This window comes from Bubalus kerabau, chromosome 19, assembly GCF_029407905.1.
Source record: "Bubalus kerabau isolate K-KA32 ecotype Philippines breed swamp buffalo chromosome 19, PCC_UOA_SB_1v2, whole genome shotgun sequence".
NCBI classification, from domain to species: domain Eukaryota; kingdom Metazoa; phylum Chordata; class Mammalia; order Artiodactyla; family Bovidae; genus Bubalus; species Bubalus kerabau.
This window is the reverse complement of record NC_073642.1, coordinates 18,069,641-18,095,590: the sequence shown is the minus strand read 5'-3', so window position 1 is coordinate 18,095,590 and position 25,950 is coordinate 18,069,641. Positions and strand designations below refer to the sequence as shown.

The 25,950-nt window shown below is 41.4% G+C and overlaps 1 protein-coding gene and 1 pseudogene across 1 annotated transcript in view; both read right to left on the bottom strand.

Moving 5' to 3' along the window:
- The window catches only part of LOC129634365 (inositol polyphosphate 1-phosphatase-like), a 77,921-nt pseudogene extending 68,967 nt beyond the window's left edge, over positions 1–8,954 (bottom strand).
- Positions 8,955–24,020: 15,066 nt separating this feature from the next.
- The window catches only part of AGBL1 (AGBL carboxypeptidase 1), a 261,724-nt gene continuing 259,794 nt past the window's right edge, over positions 24,021–25,950 (bottom strand). The window contains exon 14 of the mRNA XM_055556536.1: positions 24,021–24,256. Coding sequence (XP_055412511.1) covers positions 24,238–24,256 — 19 coding nt within the window. The 3' untranslated portion in view covers positions 24,021–24,237. The remainder of the gene's footprint in view (positions 24,257–25,950) is intronic.

Here is a 25,950-nt window from a genome sequence, read left to right as displayed (position 1 = left end):
GGCATTCAGGAAGTGCTTGAAGGTTAGTTCTGTTATTATTTTATATTCATATTTCATCTTTCCTCCAAGGAGCTCAAAAAGATTATAAATATATTACCAAAGTCGGTTAACTCATCACAGTTATGGGTCAGGAAGACATCTCTTCTTTCTTGTTAGCATGGGAGTTTCTGTACTATGAAAGGCAGGTAAGACTGAAGTCAACAGAGAAGACTCTGGGATGTATCTCTGCTGCTGCTGCTGCTGCTGCTGCTAAGTCGCTTCAGTCATGTCCGACTCTGTGCGACCCCATAGATCGCAGCCCACCAGGCTCCCCCGTCCCTGGGATTCTCCAGGCAAGAACATCTCTGCTGCTACTGCTAAGTCACTCAGTCGTGTCCGACTCTGTGTGACCCCATAGACGGCAGCCCACCAGGCTCCCCCGTCCCTGGGATTCTCCAGGCAAGAACACTGGAGTGGGTTGCCATTTCCTTCTCCAATGCATGAAAGCGAAAAGTGAAAGTGAAGTCGCTCAGTCGTATCCGACTCCTAGCGACCCCAAGGACTGCAGCCTACCAGGCTCCTCCATCCATGGGATTTTCCAGGCAAGAGTACTGGAGTGGGGTGCCATTATCTCTAACAACATCCAAACATTACTTTTTCTATTCAATGTTTAATCTCTCTAGAAGTAAACGTGACTTTACATCTTTCATTCCACTTCTCAACTACATTAAATGTCATTCCAGTGTCATGCAGCAAAGTTTTGAAGCAGAAAATACCTATCTGAGATAATGGGAATTTCAGTAGAGTGGGCATGGAACCAGATGGCCACTGAATTTCCATCTACAAGCGGTCCCCAATTTAATGATAATTCAGCTTATGATATTTTTACTTTATGATGGTATGAAAGCAATATACATTCAGTAGGAAAGGCATTTCAAATTTCAAAATGTGATCTTTTCTTGCAGTATGATGCTCTCCCAAGAGGCTGGTCAGTGGTAATGAGCTACAGCCCCCAGTCAACCAGGTAATCATGAGGGTAAACAGCTGATACACTTACAAGCATGCTGCCCCCATACAACCAGTACAGTTGTACAGTATCCAGTTAATTACATGAGATAGCCAATACTTTATTGTAAAATAGTCTTCGTGTTAAATGATTTTGCCCAAATGTATGCTAATATAAGTGTTCTGAGCACTTTGGAGGTTAGGCTATGCTAAGCTATGATGTTCAGTAACTCAGGGGTGTTAAGTCCTTTTTTTTTTTTTTTTTGCTGCATGAATATCATTCATTTATTAACATTAGCATTGTGAACACATAATGGAAAAATGCTCCCCAAAAGAGGAAGGTTGAATGTTGACTGTCAATAGGACAAAGCTGTCTTCAAAAGACAGAGATATGGAAATGAGGTTCACAGTTGGGTTGTGGAGCCCATGAGGACAGAACTCATCTATGTATGTGTATCCATAGCGGCCAGATGTTGGAGGAGGAGGCTCAGGAATGTCTCCAGCTGCTGCTTTGATCTGTACGTGATGAGTCCTCCCTTGTTGGCCCACTGATCCACTCCAGCAGCGTCTTCATCTCCCACGTGATACACCAGCTGTGGCAAGTCAAGCCCCACGTCAGTGCTCCTTTCCAGGCATTCTTTTAAGTCCACCATCCCCCCACCCATGGCCCCGAAGATGGCATGGGCAGCACAAGAGTACCACCTGGACTTGGTATCTTCTGAGAAGATGTAAATATCAACAGGGCCAAGGAACACACAGAGGTTCTTGTAACCAGCCCCAGCTGCCTGGAAGATGCACTTGCCACACACACGTGACAGTGCTCACCCTTGACGGTCTCCTTTTCACTGGTACGAATGGGAGCTGAGAACAGGAGGGAGCATTCAGAGCTGGGGTTTTGGGTCAATTGGCCCTGCCTTTCACTGCTGCTTCTTGTAGAGATGGGAAGCAGAGGGAATGGGTATTGGTCCCCATGTAAGAAAGGCCCCAGTACACTGTCCTTTCCACCTGAGGGTGTCTAGGTCTTGTGATACAAAAGGTTGGTTGATGACTCCCATCAGAGGCACCCCTGTCTGTATGTCATAGACACCAATTAACATAGAGACACACTGAGGTCCCTGGGGAAGATTGCTTGGTTGGGTTTAATGCCAGCAGAACCTTTTATATACTGGTAAGTTGAATCTATAGGATCCACCCAGATTCCCGAGATGTCTTGAGGAATGTTGATCTCTATTGAATCCAAAGCTGGGTCACTGAAGACAGTCTTCTGGTACACAATCTCGGCTAAGGCCTCAGATTGTTACCATTAAGGACTTTGCTGAGAAGATCTACTGGTTCTTCCTCTGATGGACACAGTCTCATGATAATCTTTTTCCCCAAATCATTAGCAAATTAATCTGATTCTTCTCCAAAAAAATTTTTCCCCAAGCCTGGAAACTTGTTCTCCATATTCTGTTTGGTAACTTCCTATACCAGTACATCAGCCAGGGTTTAGAAATCAAGTGCAAATCTTGTTCTTTTTCTGCCTCTTTCTTTTCTTCAATCAGCAGCTGAAAGAGGGCTTCCTGCTGCCTGCACACCCAGGCAATGTTGGCAGCTCTCTCAGAAACTCGGAGCAGCTCCCAGAGGATATCTGACATTTCTGAACCTGGTTTTTTAGTTGCAGCAGCTGGTGGAACCAGCACCCACCCTCTGGACTGTCCGAGTTCTGGAGGGTTGTTTTCTCCTGAAGCCTCTCTCCTCAGCTTGCAGATGGCCTTTCCTCTGTGGACCGCAAGTCCATTTTTGACTAAACAATACTTTCAACTAAGATGGGTATATCAGAATGTAACCCCATCATAAGATCTGACAGGATCTAGAGAAAATAATATGAAAACAGATTATCCACTGGACATTCATTGCATATGATAACCCAAGTTCTCCATCCCCGGGGATGCAGAGATATGAGTTAAGAGGAGAACCAAGAAAGTCCTGCCCATGGAGGCCTATACATACAGTGTAGGGCAATACTAAGACCATAGGATCTGGAAACAATGGATCTAAGTTTTATTCCCAGTGCTTTAATTTACAGATGGTGTGATCTTGGACTAGGCACATGACCTTACAAGACTTTGGCTTTCTTACACATAAATGTGGTTTAAAATATCTGTCTCACTTGCTATAAACATTCAGTTAATGGCTAAAAATGTGTCAACCACATAGTAAGCACTTGATAATGATGATTATGGTTATTGCCACAAAACCATCAAAAAGTTTTCTAAATGTGTCAAAGGACCAAGATAGGAGAACGGCTTTTTCATTCTTCCTTTGTCTTTCAGCTGTTATGTCCATTTCACTTCAATTAAAAAAAAATCATACTCATCTTTCTTCCTCTTCGTATTCCATAATATCCCTCCCTTCGGACTGATAAATCCTATCCACTGAAACAGTCTTCAGGACTATTAAAGGCAGGGGAAAAAACAAACAAGAATACCCAGACAGTAATTTTGCCAATAGAATAAGTTTCGAAATTGGTTTCAATGTTGGTCAAAGTCCTTCACATTCTTTCTAGGCTCCAACTAGGCTGGACTACTTACCATTCCTTAAATATTCCTCAGTTCAGTTCAGTCACTCAGTCGTGTCTGACTCTTTGCGACCCCATGAATCACAGCACGCCAGGCCTCCCTGTCCATCACCAACTCCCAGAGTTCACTCAGACTCATGGCCATCGAGTCAGTGATGCCATCCAGCCATCTCATCCTCTGTCGTCCCCTTCTCCTCCTGCCCCCAATCCCTCCCAGCGTCAGGGCCTTTTCCAATAAGTCAACTCTTCCCATGAGGTGGCCAAAGTACTGGAGTTTCAGCTTTAGCATCATTCCTTCCAAAGAAATCCCAGGGCTGATCTCCTTCAGAATGGACTGGTTAGATCTCCTTGCAGTCCAAGGGACTCTCAAGAGTCTTCTCCAACACCACAGTTCAAAAGCATCAATTCTTCGTCACTCAGCTTTCTTCACAGTCCAACTCTCACATCCATACATGACCACAGGAAAAACCATAGCCTTGACTAGACAGACCTTTGTTGGCAAAGTAATGTCTCTGCTTTTGAATATGCTATCTAGGTTGGTCATAACTTTTCTTCCAAGGAGTAAGCGTCTTTTAATTTCATGGCTGCAATCACCATCTGCAGTGATTTTGGAGCCCAAAAAAATAGTCTGACACTGTGTCCACTGTTTCCCCATCTATTTGCCATGAAGTGATGGGACCAGATGCCATGATCTTCGTTTTCTGAATGTTGAGCTTTAAGCCAACTTTTTCACTCTTCTCTTTCACTTTCATCAAGAGGCTTTTTAGTTCCTCTTCACTTTCTGCCATAAGGGTGGTGTCATCTGCATATCTGAGGTTATTGATATTTCTCTCAGCAATCTTGATTCCAGCTTGTGTTTCTTCCAGCCCAGCGTTTCTCATGGTGTACTCTGCATATAAGTTAAATAAGCAGGTGGCAATATACAGCCTTGACATACCCTAGCCTTTTACAACTTTTGTTCATGCTGTTCTTATGGCCTTAAAATCTCCATCTTTTAAAATCCTGCCTTGCTTTGGTGGCTCATCTCCATGTCATATCTTCCAAGAAAATTTGACTCCATCACCCCTTTCGCTTGAGTCCATATGAGTGTATAAACTGCCTTCTTGCTTGTCATATATTCATAGGCCACATATGTCTTCACAGGTATGCACAGGTTTTATCCCGCTATAAACTATGTGTTCTTTCAATGAATCACATCTCATTTATCTTTGCACAGTACCAGACATAACAAAAGTCTCATGCGTATCATAGGTGCTTAATGAATGTTTAACAGAATTTAAGTAATCGTTTCTGCCACAAGTTCTGTTAATGAGAGTTTTCTTTTTTAATGTACATTAGCCTGATAATGAGGACCACCAACCTGAAGTCTGACATAAACGCTCAAAGAGGAAAGCAACTTTGAATGTTGGCAACACACAACCTTCCTTATGATTTTCAAAACAGACGCTCAGGACGTGGGCACCGTCACAAACTTCATGTACAAGTGCAAGTTGGGACGTGTCTCTAAGCACAATTTGGTGCAACTTAGTACAAGAGAGAAAAACGTTAAGAGGCTTGACCTAGCAGTTCCATTATGGGAGTTATTCCTTAGGTAATAATCAATGATGTGAGCAAAGATTGACAACATTAGCATTCATGGAAATAACTGAAATCCCGACAATAGCAAATAAATTATTTTCCATCTTTATAACAAAGTATTTACTATGGAGTCATTAAAAACGATGTCTCAGAAGAACAGTTTTGGCATGAGGAAAAGAAGCAGTAACACAAATTATATACATGTTCTTTTATTTTTTTTTTAAAAAAAAGCAAGGAAACAAATATATACATCACAGTATTACAAAATTCAATATTATATATATTTGTTTCCAGTGGTAAAGAACCCACCTGCCAATGGAGGAGACTTAAGAGATGGGTTCGATCTGGGTAAGGAAGATCCCCTGAAGGAGGGCATGGCAACCCACTTCAGTATTCTTCCTGGAGAATAGCATGGACAGGGGAGCCTGGTGGGCTACTGTCCATAAGGTCACAAAGAGTCAGACACTACTGAAGTGACTTAGCATGCACACATTCATATAATGGGGGTAAGTAAATCTATTAAAATATTAACTATGATTAATCCCTTGGTGTTGAAATAATGGGTTACTTTTATTATTTTTGCCCATCTATATATTCTAAATGTTCTCCAATTAGCATTTTCTCCCATTAGAATATTTATAATTAGATAAAGAAAATTTAACAAACACATACTGTAATAACTGGTCTCTTTTCATTAAGTGCAATTTTTTTAATGTTTGGAAATACATCTAGTCATCAAAATGTCTACCACAGTGGTTGGAGCACAAAAGAAAGTCAGAATGTATTTACTGAAAAGATTACTAAGTACATGATGATGAATAAATGAATCTATCAATGAACCAACCAATCAGATATTGGAGAATATCTTTATCCAGTGCCATACAACCTAATAAGCAGTAAGATAACTTACACCTTGACTAGGTCTTTTAATCTGCCTCTCTGATATAAATTCTAAGCTTCTCAGGGGGAGCTGGTGGTAAAGAACCTGCCTACCAGTGCAAAAGACTTAAGAGATTCAGGTTCGATCCCTGGGTTGGGAAGAATCCCCTGGAGTAGGAAGTGGCAACCCACTCCAGTATTCTTGCCTGGGAAATTCTGTGGGCAGAGGAGCCTGGCGGGTTACAGTCCATGAGGCTGCAGAGTCAGACACAACTGAGCAACTGAACACAACACTGACATAAATCCTAGTCAACTGTATTCATCTCCTGGGGCTGTCATTAAAAATTACGAACTCAGTCACTTAAAACAACCGAAGTTTATTCTCTTGCCATTCTGGAGGCCATGATGCCAAAACTGAGGTGGGCAGAGCTGTGTTCCTTCCAGAGATTCTGGGGTAAAAGCCTTCCTTGCCTCTTCCAGCTTCTGGTACCTCCTGGCTGTCCTTGAGATCATAATCCAGTATGATCTCTTTTCCAGATTCTTACTTATATCTACAAAGACCCTCTTTCTTAAACATTCACAAGTTCTTAAGGTTAAGACATACACACATCTCTTTAGGGGGGATCACCATTCAACATGATATATGCAGGCTAAGTTGCTTCAGTCATGTCTGACTCTTTGTGACCCTATGGACTGTAGCCCACCAGGCTCCTCTGTCCATGATACAATTCTCCAGGCAAGAACACTGGAGTGGATTACCATGCCCTCAGGGGATCTTCCTGACCCAGGGATTGAACCTGTGTCTCTTACATCTATTGCATTGGCAGGTGGTTTCTTTACCACTAGCACCACCTAGGAAGCTCTCAACACATTATATTACTCTTCAAATGCTCCTCAATTCCCTCCATATTCTACTTATTAAAATAGAAGCAACTGGATGCCCTGAAGATGCAAAGTTTATGCAGAGAAGCTACCATCACTGTAACCCTCTGACCTCATCAAAGATTGGAAACGGGATTTTAAAATATCAATCACAATCCACTTGACCTTCTCTGCTTCATTTAGGCAAATTACATTCACAGAGGGGGAACAAAAAATTCTGTTCCCATTCAGTGTCAAGATTGATCATTCATCTCTCTTAATTCTGCCATGTCCCTCTCACATCCATTGAACATAACACTCTTTTAATAACCCTAATCACTGAAATATTAGCTAAGGAATTTGCAAACCCTGCTCATGATTCCTTGGTGATGACAGGAACAGCCATAAACATGAACCTGCCATTTAGAAGAAATAAGAACAGGAGTCTTACTGGTGAGAGTTTCAGCCCAATTCAGACCCAATCACAGTGGAAGCTGTGCCATTAAAGGGCTTGCAAAGACTGATAATGAGATGGTTTAAAACTTTTCACCAGCACATGAAATGATTGTCTCCTTAGCAGAGGAAAGAAAACAGGCAAACCTCCAGTGATGTCCATACAAGGTTTCAAGTCCCCCTGTGGGCAAGTGGCCTGCCCTTGAAATTAACCTGAACCGAAGCAGAGAAGCCACGTGACTGGAGTGCAGATTCTAGCAATGGAATTTGAGAAACTGCACCCTCTGCTTAGTGTGTTCCTTATCATCTAGAGGAAATCAGCAGTTTGAGCTTTAGCTTGTCAAAATCTTTGCAATGAACAGAGTTTCTAGACTTCCATTCAAAAAGCCAGATATAGCAAGGTTCATGTAAAGGTACAATTGAGGACTAGTTAGAAAAAGGTGACCAAGGCCTTGAATGCCTTGTCTAGTGCTTTCTTCCCACACAGCCAGTGAAGAAATTCACAAGCAGTTTTTAATCAAAGTATTTGTAGGTAGCAATTTCCCTGCCTGTCCCCATATGCTCATGATACACTTGTGTGTCTGGCTGTAGAGATACAATGATTTAAGTCACATCCTTACCCTCACGAGTTTACAGTCTAGGCGGGAAGAGAAATGCTAGCAAAAAAAAAAAAAAAAACAAAAACAAGGAATATTCATAAAGGGGGCATAAACAAGTGAAAATGATACAACAAGGAGACAAGTCAAGAAGTTTCCCTGTGCAGTCAAAGAAGATCTTAAAAAAGAGGAAAAAATTGATCTGAAACTTGAAGCCTTGGCAGAATCAATGATGATAATAAGAATGTCAACATCTATTGATCACCTATCACGCATCAGGCACACTGCACTCCACACAATGCATGACGATCTGAACTCAGCCTCATATCTATCCAACAGAAGGGGCTCAGGATGACCATACACTTAGAAAATGGTAGGAGTTGAACCCACATCCGTCTGACCCCTTGTTATATTCTGTATTCTCAACTCTTATGTGGCACTGCCTTTTGAAATAGAAGCTGGCAATGAGGTTTACCCATATCTATTTTTCAACTAGTAGAGCAGCTCAGGTTTTGCAGGCAATTGATTAAAGAAAAGGAATCCCACTCCTGGGCATAACATTATCTGAAGGGATACATGCACCCCAATGTTCATTGCAGCCCTGTTTACAATAGCCAAGACTTGGAAGCAACCTAAGTGTCCTCCGACAGAGGAATGCATAAAGAACACGCTGTACATATATACAGTGGAATATCACTCATTCATGAAAACAAATGAAGCAATGCCTTTTGCAAAAACATGGATGGGCCTAAAGATTTTCATACTGAGTGAAGTAAGTCACACAGAGAAAGAGAAATACTGTATGACATTGCTTACAAGCAGAATCTAAAAGGAAATGATACAAATGAATTTACAGAAATAGACTCACAGACTTAGAGAACAAACTTATGGTTGCTGAGGGGAAGGATGGGGGGGGAGGGATAGTTAGGGAGTTCAGGATGGACATGTGTGAAGTAAAGTGTTAGTTGCTTCAGTCATGTCTGACTCTTTGTGACTCCATGGACTGTAGTGACTCCAGGCTCCTCCGTCCACGCAATTCTCCAGGCAAGAATACCGAGGAGGAGTAGCCATTCCCTTCTCTAAGGATCTTCCCAACCCAGGGATCAAACCCACATCTCCTGCACTGCAGGCAAATTCTTTACCATCTGAGACAGCTGGGCAGCCCATGGACATGCACATACTGCTATCAATATATTTTAAATGGATAACCAACAAGGACCTACTGTCTTGCACAGGGAACTCTGCTCAGTGTTATGTGAAAGCCTGGATGGGAGGGGAGTTTGGGGGAGAATGGATACATGCATGTGTATGGTGGAGTCACTCTGCTGGGCACCTGAAATGATCACAGCAAGGTTAATCAGCTATACTAATATAGAATGAAAAGTTTTTCCCAAAAAACAAGGAATCCCAGACAGGAAAGACTTTGTATGGACTGAATAAAGCAGGGAGGGACTGGATGTGAGATTTCAAGCAATGGATGCTGCAATCGTTTGATCACTATGCGACAACTTTGCCACCAGGACCATATGAGAAATAAGCAATCACCGTGAGTGAGCTACCCAGAAGTGTCACCAGGGGAATTTCAGTAATAAAGAGAGATGAAAACTCCTGCAAAGGGAAAGGGAAAGAAAAAAATGGGGCACTAAAGATTAAAAGAAGGCTTTGAAAAGCACTGTTGATAAATATAAGCACACTGGCAGTGGGGGGGGGGGTGTGTTTAGTATATGTCATATATAGTTTATGCTTCTATATACGTAGAGACAAACATGTATGCATGAATGGTTATGTGATATAAATATTAAGTTAAAAAATCATATGGCACATACATATATATTTGAAATAATGTTTCGACATTTATATATTGGTGTGATACTCCTGTGAAATCCTAAATAAAAAAATCTGTGAGAATTAATGAGATCTTAAAACAAATGTGCATGGTACGTCTGCTCCAGGGAGACAAGTACTATATAAACACCAAATACTGTAACAAGTCCTTCTCAGATGGGGCTTGGGGGAGGAATGTGGCTAGGCACAAACAGAGTTCCTTGCAAATTCCTCTCTTCTAGAAAAGAGAGTTTGGGGGGTTTACCTGGTGGTCCAGTGGCCAAGACTGCATTCTCAATGCAGGGTGCCCACAGTTCAACTCCTGGTCAGGGAACTAGATCCCCCATGCTGCAACTAAGGATCCCGCATGCCACAACTAATTCCTGCTGCAGCCAAATAACCACTACAATATTGTAAAGTAATTATCCTCCAATTAAAATAAATGAATTTTTTAAAAAAATAAGAATAAAAGAGAGCTTGAGCAAGATGCTACTGTGGTTGTTTCCTTTAGAAGCTCCTACCGTGAAAGTGAAGTTCATTAAAAACCCAGCTCCACTACCCTGTGGGCCAGTGGAGGGGTCACAAGTCTTCCTAGGGCAGTGGGTTTCTACTCGGGACACATTAAAGGTTCCCGGAGCCTTTAAAAAGAGGAGGGGTGTGATCTGTAAAATTCTCCAGGGAACTCCATGTAAGATTGAGGTCCTCTGGCCTAGAATGCATATACCTAGAATAATTATCCAAAAACCAGCAAATGAGAAAATAAGATCATAACATCCTTTAACCTTTGAGGCAGAAAATGGTTTGTTTGGACACTAAACAACCAAATTTCTGACACGGGTCATAATGACAGAGATAAAGCTCAGGGTTAGTAGGAGAAATAGCAAAGGGCTATGATGTAAGAGACAGGATGGTGGGCTCCAGGAGATGCTAGGAGCCCAGTGAAGGGGTGCTCAGTCACTCAGTCATTTCAGACTGTTTGTGACCCCATGGACTATAAACAGAGACATTACTTTGCCAACAAAGGTCCGTCTAGTCAAGGCTATGGTTTTTCCGGTAGTCATGGATGGATGTGAGAGCTGGACTATAAAGAAAGCTGAGCACCAAAGAATGGATGCTTTTGAACTGTGGTGTTGAAGACTCTTGAGAGTCCCTTGGACTGCAAGGAGATCCAACCAGTCCATTCTAAAGGAGATCAATCCTGAGTGTTCATTAGAAGGACTGATGTTGAAGCTGAAACTCCAATACTTGGGCCATCTGATGCAAAGAGCTGACTCATTTGAAAAGACCCTGATGCTGGGAAAGATTGAAGACAGAAGGAGAAGGAGATGACAGATGATGAGATGGTTGGATGGCATCACTGAATCAATGGAGGTGAGTTTGAGTAGACTCTGGGAGTTGGCAATGGACAGGGAGGCCTGGCATGCTGTGGTCCATAGGGTCACGAAGAGTCGGACACGACTGAGCGACCGAACTGAATTGTACTATAAGCCCACTCTCCATGGTTCCTCTGTCCATGGGATTTTCCAGGCAAGAATGCTGGAGTGGATTGCCATTTCCTCTTCCAGGGGATCTTCCTGACCCAGGGATCGAACTTGTCTCTCCTTCATCTCCTGCATTAGCAGGCAGATTCTTTACCACTGAGCCGCCTGGGAAACCTTCCTTTAGGTCAATGGCTTTCAATGCTGCTACCAGAAAAGCTGCATTCCATTTTGCATTTCCTTGCTTCTGTCATTGTTCACTGTTGTTGAATACCTACAATATTGGGTCCAGTGAAGGCAGAGCTGAGCTAAAGAGTCAATGATGCAGAACTAATAGTAAGGAACCAGGAAATCTGGGGGAAGTAGCAAGGAAAAACTAAAGGGTAGTCCAATTAATTCTGACAGCCTACAAATTCCCTCTCTCCGCAGAATATCTCAAACTTCTCTAATAGTAAGAATCTGCTGCTGCTACTGCTACTAAGTCACTTCAGTCGTGTCCTACTCTGTGTGACCCCATAGACGTCAGCCCACCAGGCTCTCCTGCCCCTGGGATTCTCCAGGCAAGAACACTGGAGTGGGTTGCCATTTCCTTCTCCAATGCATGAAAGTGAAAAAGTGAAAGTGAAGTCGCTCAGTCGTGTCTGACTCTTAGCGACCCCATGGACTGCAGCCCACCAGGCTCCTCCATCCATGGAATTTTCCAGACAAGAGTACTGGAGTGGGGTGCCATTGCCTTCTCCCAAGAATCTGCTAGGATTTATTAAAAAAATTTTTTTCATTTATTTGGCTGCATCAGGTCGTAGTTGTGGCACATGGCACTTTACAAGATCTTTCATTGCAGCTCATGGGCTCTCTAGTTGTGGCACAAGGGCTCAGTAGTTATGGTGGTTGGGCTTAGTTGCTCAGCAGCATGTGGGATCTTACTTTTCCGACCAGGATCAAACCTGTATCCCCTGCATTGCAAGGGGACTTAATCACTGGACCACCAGGGAAGACCCAGGATATTTGTTAAACATGGTAATTCCCAAATGACATCTCAGACTCTCTGGATCCTAGCCTCCAAGGAAGATAGCTGGGAAGCTCTATGTTCAATGAGCACTCATTTATAGTTCTTAATGCACAACTTGTCAACTTGTCTAAGCAGCTGCATCTGACACCCAAGACAAGGACACCAAGTTGAACCAAGTGCCCAGTAAGCATCCTCTATTTCTGAGTTGATCTGGCCTGATTTCTGAGTTGATCTGACACACAAAAAATAGTCCACCTACTGAGTTCTTTCCTCTACCTTATTCAGAAGCAAGTATCAATCTGTGTTCAAACTTTGATTCTAAATTCTTTCCTCATTTTGAAATCCTCTAGGATTTTAAACATGTAGCAAGTCACCAGGTAATATAGCTGGGTAAGCTGATTCCAACATAAGGATTGCTTTCCTAAGGAAGCAAACAATTTTATATACTAGAATCAAGGCTTAAACTGGCGCAAAATTTCATAGGATCTCAATTTTAAATCCCCACATCTTTATTCTCACCCCAATTAGGTATAAGAATGAGAACTGAGAAATGTACTTTCAAGGTTTGATATAAACATAGTGAATGAAGATTTCATTGCCACTTACTTTCAGGCAAACTAACACCAAAGAGAGTAGATCTTAGAGTCAAATGAACACAGGTACTGACTATGGCTTCTGTTTCCTTCATGTTTTTGAGCACATACACCCTAGTCAAGATGAAATGAGACCAGAGGAAAATCAGAAGAAACGCAATTTCTAGTCATCTTGCTGAACTGGCAGCAAGTTCCAAAAATGTGAACCTTCTGGGAAAAGAGTAGCAATAGATCTTATCTTCTTCAGAACACCTCCCCAAAGCAGGCACTATCAGAGGGTCCTATTATACTCACTCAACAGGTATGTAGGTAGGCTAAGAAGGTAAAGCTTGAGCTTTCCAGGTGGCTCAGTAGTAAAGGATTTGATTGCCGATGCAGGTTCGATCCCTGCTTGGAGAAGATCCCCTGGAGGAGGAAATGGCAACTCACTCCAGTTTTCTTGCCTAGATAATCCCATGGAGCCTGGTGGGCTAGCAAAGAGTCGGACCCGACTGAGGGATTGAACACACATGCATGTAAGAAGGTAAAGCTACATGCCAAAATAAACAAATAAGACTCAGAAGGCTTTATTAAACTTTTAAGGCAAGGAGGAAAAAAGTTATAAGCTCATGGTTAACTAATTCTGTAACATATAATTAATTCATACAGATTTTGGCTGAACAGTGCTCAATGGTACCCCAAGATGTCTAATTTCCCATCTATTTTCTCATCAACTTCACTTTCCTTGTAATACCTACCCTCCATATGATATCTGCTATCAACCTAAAAACTCTCCTACAGTCTGCAACCCAGGATAATCAATCTATAACAGGAATGTAGTTCTAGCATGCCCTTAGGTGTACTCTTCAACCTCTTTCTGCTTCAATGTTTTCATTTCTTAAAAGAGACAATGAGACTGTGGCTCATGTAAAATTACTGGGGGAAATAGAACACCGATGCAAATGAATAGTGCAACGCCTGGCAAATAAGTGCAACTTATTACCATACAGAATAATATGGGATATTATATCCCTAGAGAAGAGAATGGCAACCCATCCCAGTATTCTTGCCTAGAGATTCCCACAGACAGAGGAGCCTGGTGGGCTACATTCCAAGGGGTCACAAAGAGTCAGACACAACTGAGTGACATATATATAAAGGTAATTATAATTATTTTTATTTTGTCATCTTCTTCTTGAAGTTTTACTTTCTTTTAAAAAAGAAATCAATCCTTTAAATGTTAGAGAAAACTGACTTGATCTTCATGTTTCTTCAAGTTGGTATCTAGTTGTACTAGTTTACCTGACCTGGTTTCAGCCAGGCTGCTGAGCCTTCTTGTTGGGTTGATTTAACTCTTTTTTTTGTTTTTGTGGGGCAGCAGGTGGTGGTGGGGTGGTTCTCTCTCTCTCTTTTTTTTGGCTTCACCCCGTGGCATGTGGGATCTTAGTTCCCTGCTGCTGCTGCTGCTGCTAAGTCACTTCAGTCGTGTCCGACTCTGTGAGACCCCATAGATGGCAGCCCACCAGGCTCCCCCGTCCCTGGGATTCTCCCTGACAAGGAATCAAACCTACACCCCCTGCAATAGAAGCACAGACTCTTAACCACTGGACCACCAGGGAAGTCCTGAACTCACTTTTTAAAGTGGTAAAGAAGGAGGCAGTCGACCTGCTTTCCAACAAGAAAAGCGGTACTATTTTTTTCTACTATTCACCAATCATTCTTTCCATGTTTATTCCATTCGTGTTCCCTTCACACCAGACCTCTCATGGGACTGAAGGCATCGCAAATGGACAGAGACCAAGGATCTTACATGGAAGAATCTGAGATTCCTATTCATCTCAGGCTCGGAAAATCTCAGAGGAATTAGGAGACCAGATGAGTGTGGTGTGTGTTTCTAACATCCATTTTCTACTCTACTGGCAGAAAACAAATTTTTATTTTGAATTCAATGAAAGATGATGATTTATATAATCCTTTGACACCCTTTAAGCCAATAATCCTGCATAATTCTGGACAATATGACTACCAGGCAGATGTATCCTGCAAGAGGTCCCCAAAAGACTTCTAATCTTGTTTAGTTTCAAAACTGGTCTTGGTCCATATACACAATGGAGTATTACTCAGCCATTGAAAAGAATACATTTGAATCAGTTCTAATGAGGTAGTTGAAACTGGAGCCGATTATACAGTGAAGTAAGCCAGAAAGAAAAACACCAATACAGTATACTAACACATATATATGGAATTTAGAAAGATGGTAATGATTACCCTGTATGAGAGACAGCAAAAGAGACACAGATGTATAGAACAGTCTTTTGAACTCTGTGGGAGAGGGAGAGGGTGGGATGATTGGGTAGAATGGCATTGAAACATGTATAATATCATATGTGAAGCAAATAGCCAGTCCAGGTTCTATGCAGGATACAGGATGCTTGGGGCTGGTGCACTGGGATGACCCAGAGGGATGGTACGGGGAGGGTGGTGGGAGGGGGGTTCAGGATGGGGAACACATGTACACCCGTGGTGGATTCATGTTGATGTATGGCAAAACCAATATAATATTGTAAAGTAATTAGCCTCAAATTAAAATAAACAAATTTAAATTAAAAAAAAAAAAACTGGTTTCAACTCTTTCTTTAAGATATGAAGTTTGAAGCATAGTAGAGATGCTTTCCCTTAGACATGATACCCTAATCATACATACCTGATTCTACAATTCTCCTGAATGAGTTAAGACAGATCTTTATAATGATCCCTTTTATGTTGAGTATACCTTGGGTGCACTGTCCTCTTCAAAAAACAAAGATGTCAGCTATTGGAATTGCTCCCAGAGGATCTTAAGTAAGGCATACGTGCATGAGCAGTCATGTCCAACTGTTGGTGACCCCAGGGACTGTAACCACCAGGCTCCTCTGTCCATGTAATTTTCCAGGCAAGAATACTGAATGGATTATTGTTTCCTTCTCCAGAGGATCTTCCCAACCCAGGGCTCGAACTCACGTCTCTTGCATCTCCTGCATTAGCAGGTGGATTCCCTACCAGTGCACCACCTGGGAAGGCCTCTTAACTAAGGAAATGGCCATGAACCTATTGAGTAAGCCTCCTCTTCACCTGATGGAATCAAAAAAACTTCATGTGCCAAGGATAGCCCCATTGCAAATAAAAAGCTCTCCATGTACATCCACAAAAGATCAAAGTTTGTTGCATATCTAACAAATCAAATGATTGCTCTGGTTTTTAGCCTTTAAGGAAGAAATTATTGCTTTTCTTTGTTTGTTTTTGGCCTCACAGCATGGTGTGTGTGATCCAAGTTCCCTAACCAGGAATCAAACCCACACCTCCTCCAGTGGAAGCGAGGAGTCCTAACTACTGGAACACCAGGGAAGTCCCAGAAGTTACTTTCATAATGGAAAAAAAAGAGCAAAGTATATTTATTTAAGTAAAAATATATAATGAAAAATAGAGAGACTTTTCATTCTGTCCCTTTGCACAGCTTTCCGGGGGTGGGGGGGGGAGTAATTTTTTTCTAGGTTCTAGGATGAAAGGGATTCTGTCCATTTAGTGTGCTAACTTGTTCAGTAGCTCAGTTGTGTCTGACTCACTATGACCCCATGGACTGCAATACTCTAGGCTTCCCTGTCCTTCAATATCTCACAGAGTTTGCTCAAATTCATATTCATCAATATTAGATATGTGTAGTGATGTTTCTGGAGAAGGCAATGGCACCCCACTCCAGGACTCTTGCCTGGAAAATCCCATGAATGGAGGAGCCTAGTGGGCTGCAGTCCATGGGGTTGCTAAGAGTTGGACAGGACTGAGCGACTTCACTTTCACTTTTCACTTTCATGCATTGGAGAAGGAAATGGCAACCCACTCCAGTGTTCTTGCCTGGAGAATCCCAGGGATGGGGGAGCCTGGTGGGCTGCCATCTGTGGGGTCGCACAGAGTCAGACACGACTGAAGCGACTTAGCAGCAGCAGCAGCAGTGATGTTTCAGAATGTTTGTTTATGCACTAGTTCAGACAACTTTTCCTGTTACTTGTTCTTGATAAGTGAAAATTGCAGGGAAATAAAAATACACATCAAAACATGGAAAAAAATTCATATTCATTAAGCTGGCGATGCTATCTAACCATCTCATCCTCTGCCACCCTCTTCTCTTTTTGCTTTCAATTTTTCCCATCATCAGGATCTCTTCCAACGTGTCAGTTCTTTACATCATGTGGCCAAAGTATTGAAGCTTCGGCTTCAGTATCATAGCACTAGTTTATAACATGCCCTATTCTGTCCTTCTCTCTCTCATATGAATATATAAGTGTATATGAATATACACATATATGTATATCCTTTACTGATTCATTAAATCAGTAAAGAATAGCTAATAAATATATCAGTCTCCAGAGTGCAGGGATGTTTTTTTGAGATGTTCAAATGTTGGCCATACCACCTCAGCCAACACAACAGCAAAGGTTCTAAAGCCTGAACTTGAAAGCATTTCAGATGGACTCTGTTTTATAAAACCAATCAGATAAAACTGACATCCATTTAATAATGCAACAACTCCTTAAATTGAAGCATCAAAACTGTCATGAAACAGATTAAATTTTATTTGCTCTGGAGGCATGGTTAATCTGAGTTCCTTCCCTGAAATACCTTAATCAAGCTGTGGCTATGACCAGAGCTTCTCTGAATTTCTTCTGATCTAGGACTCTTGCCCCACCTGAGATTCAGCCTATAGACATGGATGGCAAAGTGAAGAATAAACCACTCAGGTTTTATGAGGGCTTCTCCTCTGAATACCACACTGGTCAGAGTTTCTTCTTGTCAGTTGCTCTGGAAGGCATCACCACCACCATCCACCATGCCCAGCCCTGTACGGTCTTTGGGAAGAATGTTAATGAACATCTGGACATGAGTCCTTTCACCATTCACAGCACAGTCAAAATCCAGCCATCCCATGTTGGACCTGGCCAAAAGTTTTTTTAATAGAAAGATAAAAAGACATTATAGATGGAACAAGCAGGACAGCTTTACAGGGAAGTTAGCCCTTTGTTAAGTTTTTCAACTTAAGAGGACATTATCCAGATAAATGTGTCATGAATTACTAATGTTGAATTTATCCAATTCAGGTTGGCAATCACGAAAGTCAAACCATGCCACTGTTTTGTCTGCCTGATTGTTTTTGTTGTTGTTTAAATCTGGAGTATCAGCTTTCATCTTGGATAATAAAAAGGTGACATTTTGAACAGAAAATGCAAATTCACAGAAAAAAATCGCACAACTTGCCATCTGTCAATCTAGTAGCCAACTGACATGAATGACAATGATGGGAGAATATCTGTGATATTCTGTGTTCAGAACATCTGTGAATGAACATTAATTGTCAGATATATTTCAAGGGAAAATGCCGAGAAGCATTGATTCGGATATGGATGGATAGACGGATGGATGAGAGTATAAGGTAATGACTATGAGATATCCATATAGACTATTTAGATTCAAATCCTAACTTTGCCACTTACTATCTCTGTGACTGAGAAAATCTGCATGAACCTCAGTCTTCTCTGTAAAATGAAGACAATGATGATGGTTCTATCTACCCCACAGAGTTCTGGTGAGAACTGAGAGATTAAATATGTTTTACAGCACGTAAAATAACATGTGGTAACTTGTAAGCCCTCAAAAACTGCTAGCTTTTCTAGTGATAATTAAAAAGAAAGCCACATTCTACATAAAATCATGTTTATTTCTTATATTTCTACAAAGCTTTAGAATTTTCTATAAATTGTTCACATATTTTAAATCATCTGATCATCAGTACAGGCACATGACTTAGATGTAAGACATAGTTATAATAACAATTTGAGCATATGAGCAACCAATTGGGAGATAATACACTTTGCTACTACTACTACTAAGTCACTTCAGTCGTGTCCCACTCTGTGCGACCCTATGGACTGCAGTCCACCAGGCTCCTCCATCCATGGGATTCTCCAGGCAAGAACACTGGAGCGGGTTGCCATTTCCTTCTCCAATGCATGCAAGTGGAAAGTGAAAGTGAAGTCGCTCAGTCATGTCCAACTCTTAGCGACTCCATGGCCTGCAGCCTACCAGGCTCCTCCATCCATGGGATTGTCCGGGCAACAGTACCGGAGTGGGGTGCCATTGCCTTCTCCCACACTTTGCATTAACTCAAATTAATTTAATGGAAAAACAAATACTACAGATCAGGACTCAAAACCTGGCTTTGCCAATTAATTAACTCAGATTTTGGAAAAGTCACTTAACCTGTCTAACCTCAGTTTCCTTATCTATAGAATATGATAAAATGATGACATATTTATAAGATTGCTATAAGGTTTGTCCTATTATTCAATAAATATTTATGGTGTGCTTCTTAGGCACCAGACACTGTGCTAAAAATTGATATGATGAAGTAAAGCATTGCAAATTCCAGGCATTTCGAGCAATTGATACATTTTAATCACATTCATTGTTTTTATCATTGGTTGCTGTCCCAGAGATTTCATAGGAAGAGGACAGCATAACCAGATATTGAACTCAGAACTTGTTTTTTATTCATATAAAAACTTAACAAAGTTTTCTAAAGGTCTCCTAATGGGTGAATGGTCACTAGAGTTTCAGGGAGGCAAGAGTTCTTTCTGGACAGAGCGTCTGGCAGGTGAAAGATGTGGATGAGTATAGACTTTAAACATGAGTTCATTTGGTTTTCATTTTGTTTTGTTTTTACTTTAACTCAACAAGAAGCACCCATTTGAAGGGAACAGTTTGATGCATTTTCACATGTGTGTACACCCACATAATCACCACTTCAGTCAAGATATAGAATATTTTCATCACCTAAAAGATTCCCTCATGCCTGCTTGCCGTCAATACCTCCACCACTGTCCCCAGGCAACTATCAATCTACTTTCTCTCACTTTAAATTAGTTTTGCCTGTTCAATAATTTCGTAAAATAGAATCACACAGTATACAGTCTTCCTGTGTCTGAATTCCTTCATTAAGAATATTTTAGAGATTCATCCATATTACAGCACATATCAGATTTTTTTTTCCTTTGTGTTGTTGACTAATAGCCCATTGTATGGATATGTCTTCATTTGCTTTGCTATTCATCTGTTGATAAGCATTTGGATGATTTTCAGTTTGGGGCAATTATGACTAGGACTGCTGTGAGCAATTGCTTGCATCTGTGTTTTCATTTCTCTGGGGTAAATACCTAGGAATGGGATTCCTGAATCATAGAAGTGTGTGTTTGTGTGTGTGTGTTTAATTTAAAGAAAGTTCAAAAATGTCTTCCAAAGTGGCACTCTCACCAGATGCGTAGGCAGAGTCCGAATTGCTCCATGTTCTTGCCCATTCTTGGGTTCACTTTACTTTTTAAATGTATTTTATTACTGGAGTAGAATTGAGTTATAATGTTGTGTTAGTTTCCGCGGTACAATGAATTGATTCAACTATGTGTATACATATATCCCCATCTTCTTGAGCCTCTCTCCCACCCCCCGGCCCCGTCCATCTAGGTCACAGCAGAGCACTGAGCTGCGCTCCCTGTGCTATCCAGCAGGCTTCCCACTAGCTGTTTATTTCACTCATGGCAGTGTATATATGTCAGTCGCACTCTCCCCTTCCCTCCTCCATGTCCACAGGGACGTTCTATATGTCTGTGTCTATATGCCTGCCCTGCAAATAGGTTCATCTGTACCATCTTTTCTAGATTCCATATATAGGCATTAATAAATGACATTTGCTTTTTCTCTTTCTGACTTACTTCACTCTGTATAACAGACTGTGACTCCATCCACATCACTACAAGTGACCCAATTTCATTCTATTTTATGGCTGAATAATATTCCATTGTGTATATGCACCACATCTTCTTTATCTATTCATCTGTCAATGGATGTTTAGCCTCCTTCCTTGTCTTTTACAAAAGAGGCAAGAATCAACAATGAAGAATACATGATGGGTTTACTTTTCTTTAATATGTTTTGTTTTGTTTTGTTTTTTTACTGAATGATGATTGATTTAGAGAATTTTGCTGTTTTCTGTCAAACCTCAACATGAATCAGCCATAAGTATACATAGATCCTCTCCCTTTTGAAACTTCCTCCCATCTCCCTCCCCATCCCACCCCTCTAGGTTGATACAGAGCCCCTGTTTGAGTTTCCTGAGCCATACAACAAATTCCTATTGGCTATCTATTTTACATATGGTAATGTAAGTTTCCATGTTACTCTTTCTATACATCTCACCCTCTCCTCCCCTCTCCCCATGTGCATAAGTCTGTTCTCTATGTCTGTTTCTCCATTGCTGCCCTGTAAATAAATTCTTCAGTGCCATTTTTACAGATTCTGTATATGTGTGTTAGAATACAATATTCATCTTTCTCTTTCTGACTTACTTTACTCTGTATAATAGGTTCTAGGTTCATCCACCTCATTAGAACTGACTCAAATGCATTCCTTTTTATGGCCGAGTAATATTCCATTGTGTATATATACCACTACTTCTTTATCCATTCATGTATCGATGGACATCTAGGTTGCCTCCATGTTCTAGCTATTCTGCATAGTGCTGCAATGAACAATGGGATACATATTTAGTTTCCAAACTATACAAGCAGCTCATACAACTCAATACCAGAAAAATAGACAATCCAATAAAAAAGTGGGAAAAAGACCTACCTAAAGAGACTTTTATCCAAAGAAGACATACAGATGGCTAACAAACAGATGAAAAGATGCTCAACATCACTCATTATTAGAGAAATGCAAATCAAAACCACAATGAGCTATCACCTCACACTGGTCATAATAGCCATGATCAAAAAGTCTACAAACAATAAATGCTGGAGAGGGTATGGAGAAAAGGGAATGTTCTTGCACTGTTGGTGGGAATGTCAATTGCTGCAGCCATTATGGAAGACGGTATGGAGATTCTTTAAAAAACTAGGAATAAAACCACCGTATGACCCAGCAATCCCACTCCTAGGCATATACCCTAAGGAAACCAAAATTGAAAGTGAGTTGACTTTTAATGGGCAGAACTGTTGGTGACAAAGCTGAAAGGATCTTCGTGGGTACATACAAAGGACTCTCAAAAGCCCCCAGTTCCCTTTTCTGTGTGCGCCTATAAGGGAACTTTTCTAATGTCTTCCCCACCAACTCAAAAATCCCAGAAACCTTTCAGCACTAAGTGAAGAAAGCAAGCAAATGGCACATAGATGGGAGGGAGAAACTGAGGACAAGAAGATTGAAAAATAAACTATCCTAAAAAGAGACAAGTTGTAGCTACCATGGACCCATGTGAAGCAGAGGGTGGAAAGCAAAGCTCCACACATTTCCACAATTATTTTCATTAAATGTTTATTCACAAAACAATAAGATGCAAAAAAAAAAATCCTAGATAAGAGATCTTTTTTCCAGTGGGTTCCACGGGGAGGTTTTTGTTACCATTATGATTAGGTTTTGCTCAGACATCGAGGACTTGGCTGTAGCCAACAAGGGCTCTTCATTAGCTTGCCACTAAGAATGTAAACACTGAAATCGATTATTTTAGGGTCAGGCACTGGAAAAGATTCTAATAAAATAAATTGACCAGCTTCCCACGGATGAGAAAACTCTAAAACCTGATGGCTTTTTGCTGGTAACTGCAGCTGTAAATTCAGGCAATCCAGGATAAATGTCGGCCTCCTTTCTGGGATAAAATGCCTCTATCAAGCTACCAAAATATCATTAAGAGAGGTATGGAATTGCTGCAGGGAGAAGCATGCAGGCCTTCTCCTCTCCTTTCCTGATCTCCTTAAAGCAATGCCAGACATGATGGATTTTGTATTATTAATACCATTGTGCCCACATCGGATTTGAAGATGCAGGGACATGCATCTATATTTAATTTAGGTGTCTGTCTGTTGATGTGGAAGGGGGGATACGAATGGCCGGTGGGAACGGTTCCCTTTATTCAATCATCCTGAACACAGTCATTTTACACGCTTTGTGCTCCTTTACGTCTTTTCGTGTCTTTAGCACATATCATTTATTTAACAAATCGTAATTGAGTACCTAGGTGCCCTTCCAGAAGCTGGAGACAGAAAGAGGACAAGACAAAGTTTCCATACTCATGGAATTATCATATACATGGGAAGACATGTAATGAACACACCACTGAACATTTAGAAACTATTAAAAAGGGCAAGAGAGGGACTTCCCTGGTGACCCAGTAGTTAAGACTTTAGCTTCCACTGCAGGCGGTGTGGGTTCCATCCTTTGTTGGGGACCTAAGATCCCATATGCTTTGGGGCCAAAACTCCAAAACATAAAAAAAGAAGCAATATTACAGCAAATTCAGTAGACTCTTTAAAAATGGTCCACACCAAAAAAATCTTCAAAAAAATAAGAAAAGAAAAGATGGGTAAGGCAGATAGAAAGTGCCTTGAGGAGCATGCTTCACGATAGCTATTGGTCAGGGAAACTCTCTCCGATAAGAGGATGTCTAAGTAGAAACATATGAACAGAAGTCGTGTCAATATTAGGGAGATGACATTCCAGGCAGAGGCAACAGCCAGTGCAACACGGTCAGCCCAGAGCCCTGTAAGATTTTTTGTACGATGGATGTATGGAGTGGGATACAGAGTAAAAGAGAATCCCAGGAATGACAGAAGATGAGTCTGAAGATGATGCTCATGTGATTCTTAAGAAGTCTAATGAATCTATATGAGATCTTCAGAAAAGCTACCCTGGCTGGGACAGGGTGCCTCCATCAGTAGACACAGGCCACCTTCAAGGTAAAAGAATGAATTCATTGAAAGTCTAGTTCAGGTGTGTGCACGCCAAATCACTTCAGTCATTTCTGAATCTTTGTGACACTATGGACTGTAGCCCACCAGGCCCTTCTCCCTGAGGGGATTCTCCAGGCAAGAATACTGTGGTAAGAATCCAGGAAATTCTGGATTCTGTACTAAGAATCCAGGGAATCTTCCTGACCCAGGGATGGAAACCACGTCTATTGTGTCTTCTGTACCGCAGGTGGATTCTTTACCACTGATCCACCAGGGAAGCCCCCCGTCAGTGAGAGATTTCTAAATAATAAAATCATAAATATCAGTAGGACACAGATTTTGTAGGGCTTTGGATGGCAGGCAGAGGAGTTCAAATGTTATAAAATGAGGATGAGCAGTCATTGAAGGTTTTAATATATGGTAAAGGTGTTTAATCTTATTGACATATTCAAAACATATTAAAATTGGGAGAAAGCAATTACCAGGCTACAGGAGAAGTAGATACCAGGCTACAGGAGAACAGAGACCAAAGCATAGGGACAATGGGAGACATGAAAGACATCAAGAAGGCAATTCTTGGGAAACTTCCCTGGAGGTCCAGTGAGTTAAGAATCTGATCTTCCAGTGCTGGGGGCATGGATTCAGTCCTTGATGGAGGAACTACAATCACACACGCCACATGCCAGGGGTGCGGCCAAAAAAGAAGGCAATTCTTGGTAAGTAATGCAAGATGAAGAGGAGACATGAATTATTTAGCTTCTACTAATGCATCTGGGCTTCCCTAGTGGCTCAGAGGTTAAAGCGTCTGCCTCCAATGCGGGAGACCTGGGTTCGATCCCTGCATCAGGAAGATCCCCTGGAGAAGGAGATGGTAACCCACTCCAGTATTCTTGCCTGGAGAATCCCATGGACAGAGAAGCCTGATGGGCTACAGTCCATGGGGTCGCAAAGAGTCGGACATGACTGAGTGACTTCACTTTCACTTTCACTTTCTAATGCATCTACTAAGGACAGAAATGGTATGGACCTAACAGAAGCAGAAGATAAAATATCATGTATGAAATGAGTTGCCAGTCCAGGTTCGATGCACGATACTGGATGCTTGGGGCTGGTGCACTGGGACGACCCAGAGGGATGGAATGGGGAGGGAGGAGGGAGGAGGGTTCAGGATGGGGAACACATGTATACCTGTGGCAGATTCATTTTGATATTTGGCAAAACTAATACAGTTATGTAAAGTTTAAAAATAAAATAAAATTTAAAAAAAAAAAAAAAGAAGATGTGGCAAGAATACACAGAAGAGCTATACAAAAAAGATCTTCATGACCCAGATAACATGATGGTGTGATCACTCACCTAGAGCCAGACATCCTGGAGTGTGAAGTCAAGTGGACAAAGACATCCTGAGAAGTCTGTGTGCAGGTCAAGAAGCAACAGTTAGAACTGGACATGGAAAAACAAACTGGTTCAAAATTGGGAATGGAGTATGTAAAGGCTGTATACTGTCACCCTGCTTATTTAACTTATATGCAGTGTGCATCATGCAAAATGCTGGACTGGGTGAAGCACAAGCTGGAGTCAAGATTGCCAGGAGAGATATCAATAATCTCAGATGCAGATGATATCACCCTTACAGCAGAAAGAGAAGAAGAACTAAAGAGCCTCTTGATGAAAGTGAAAGAGGAGAGTGAAAAAGATGGCTTAAAACTCAACATTTAGAAAACTAAGATCATGGCATCTGGTCCCATCACTTCATGTCAAATAGATGGGGAAACAATGGAAACAGGGACAGATTTTATTTTTTTGGGCTCCAAAATCACTGCAGATGGTGAGTTCAGCCATGAAATTAAAAGACTCTTGCTCCTTGGAAGAAAAGCTATGACCAACCTAGACAGCATGTTAAAAAACAAAGACATTACTTTGCCAACAATGGTCCATCTAGTCAAGGCTATGGTTTTTCCAGTAGTCATATATGGATGTAAGAGTTGGACCATAAAGAAAGCTGAGTGCTGAAGAATTGATGCTGTTGAACTGTGGTGTTGGAGAAGACTCTAGAGCGCCCCTTGGACTGCAAGGAGATCAAACCAGTCATTCCTAAAGGAAATCACTCCTGAATATTCATTGGAAGGACCGATGCTGAAGCTGAAACTCCAATACTTTGGCCACCTGATGTGAAGAACTGACTCACTGGAAAAGACCCTAATGATGGGAAAGATTGAAGGCAGGAAGAGAAGGGGATGAGAGAGGATTAGACAGTTGGATGGCATCACTGGCTCGATGGACATGAGTTTGAGAAAGCTCTGGGAACTGGTGATGGACAGGGAAGCCTGGCATCTTGCAGTCCATGGTATTGC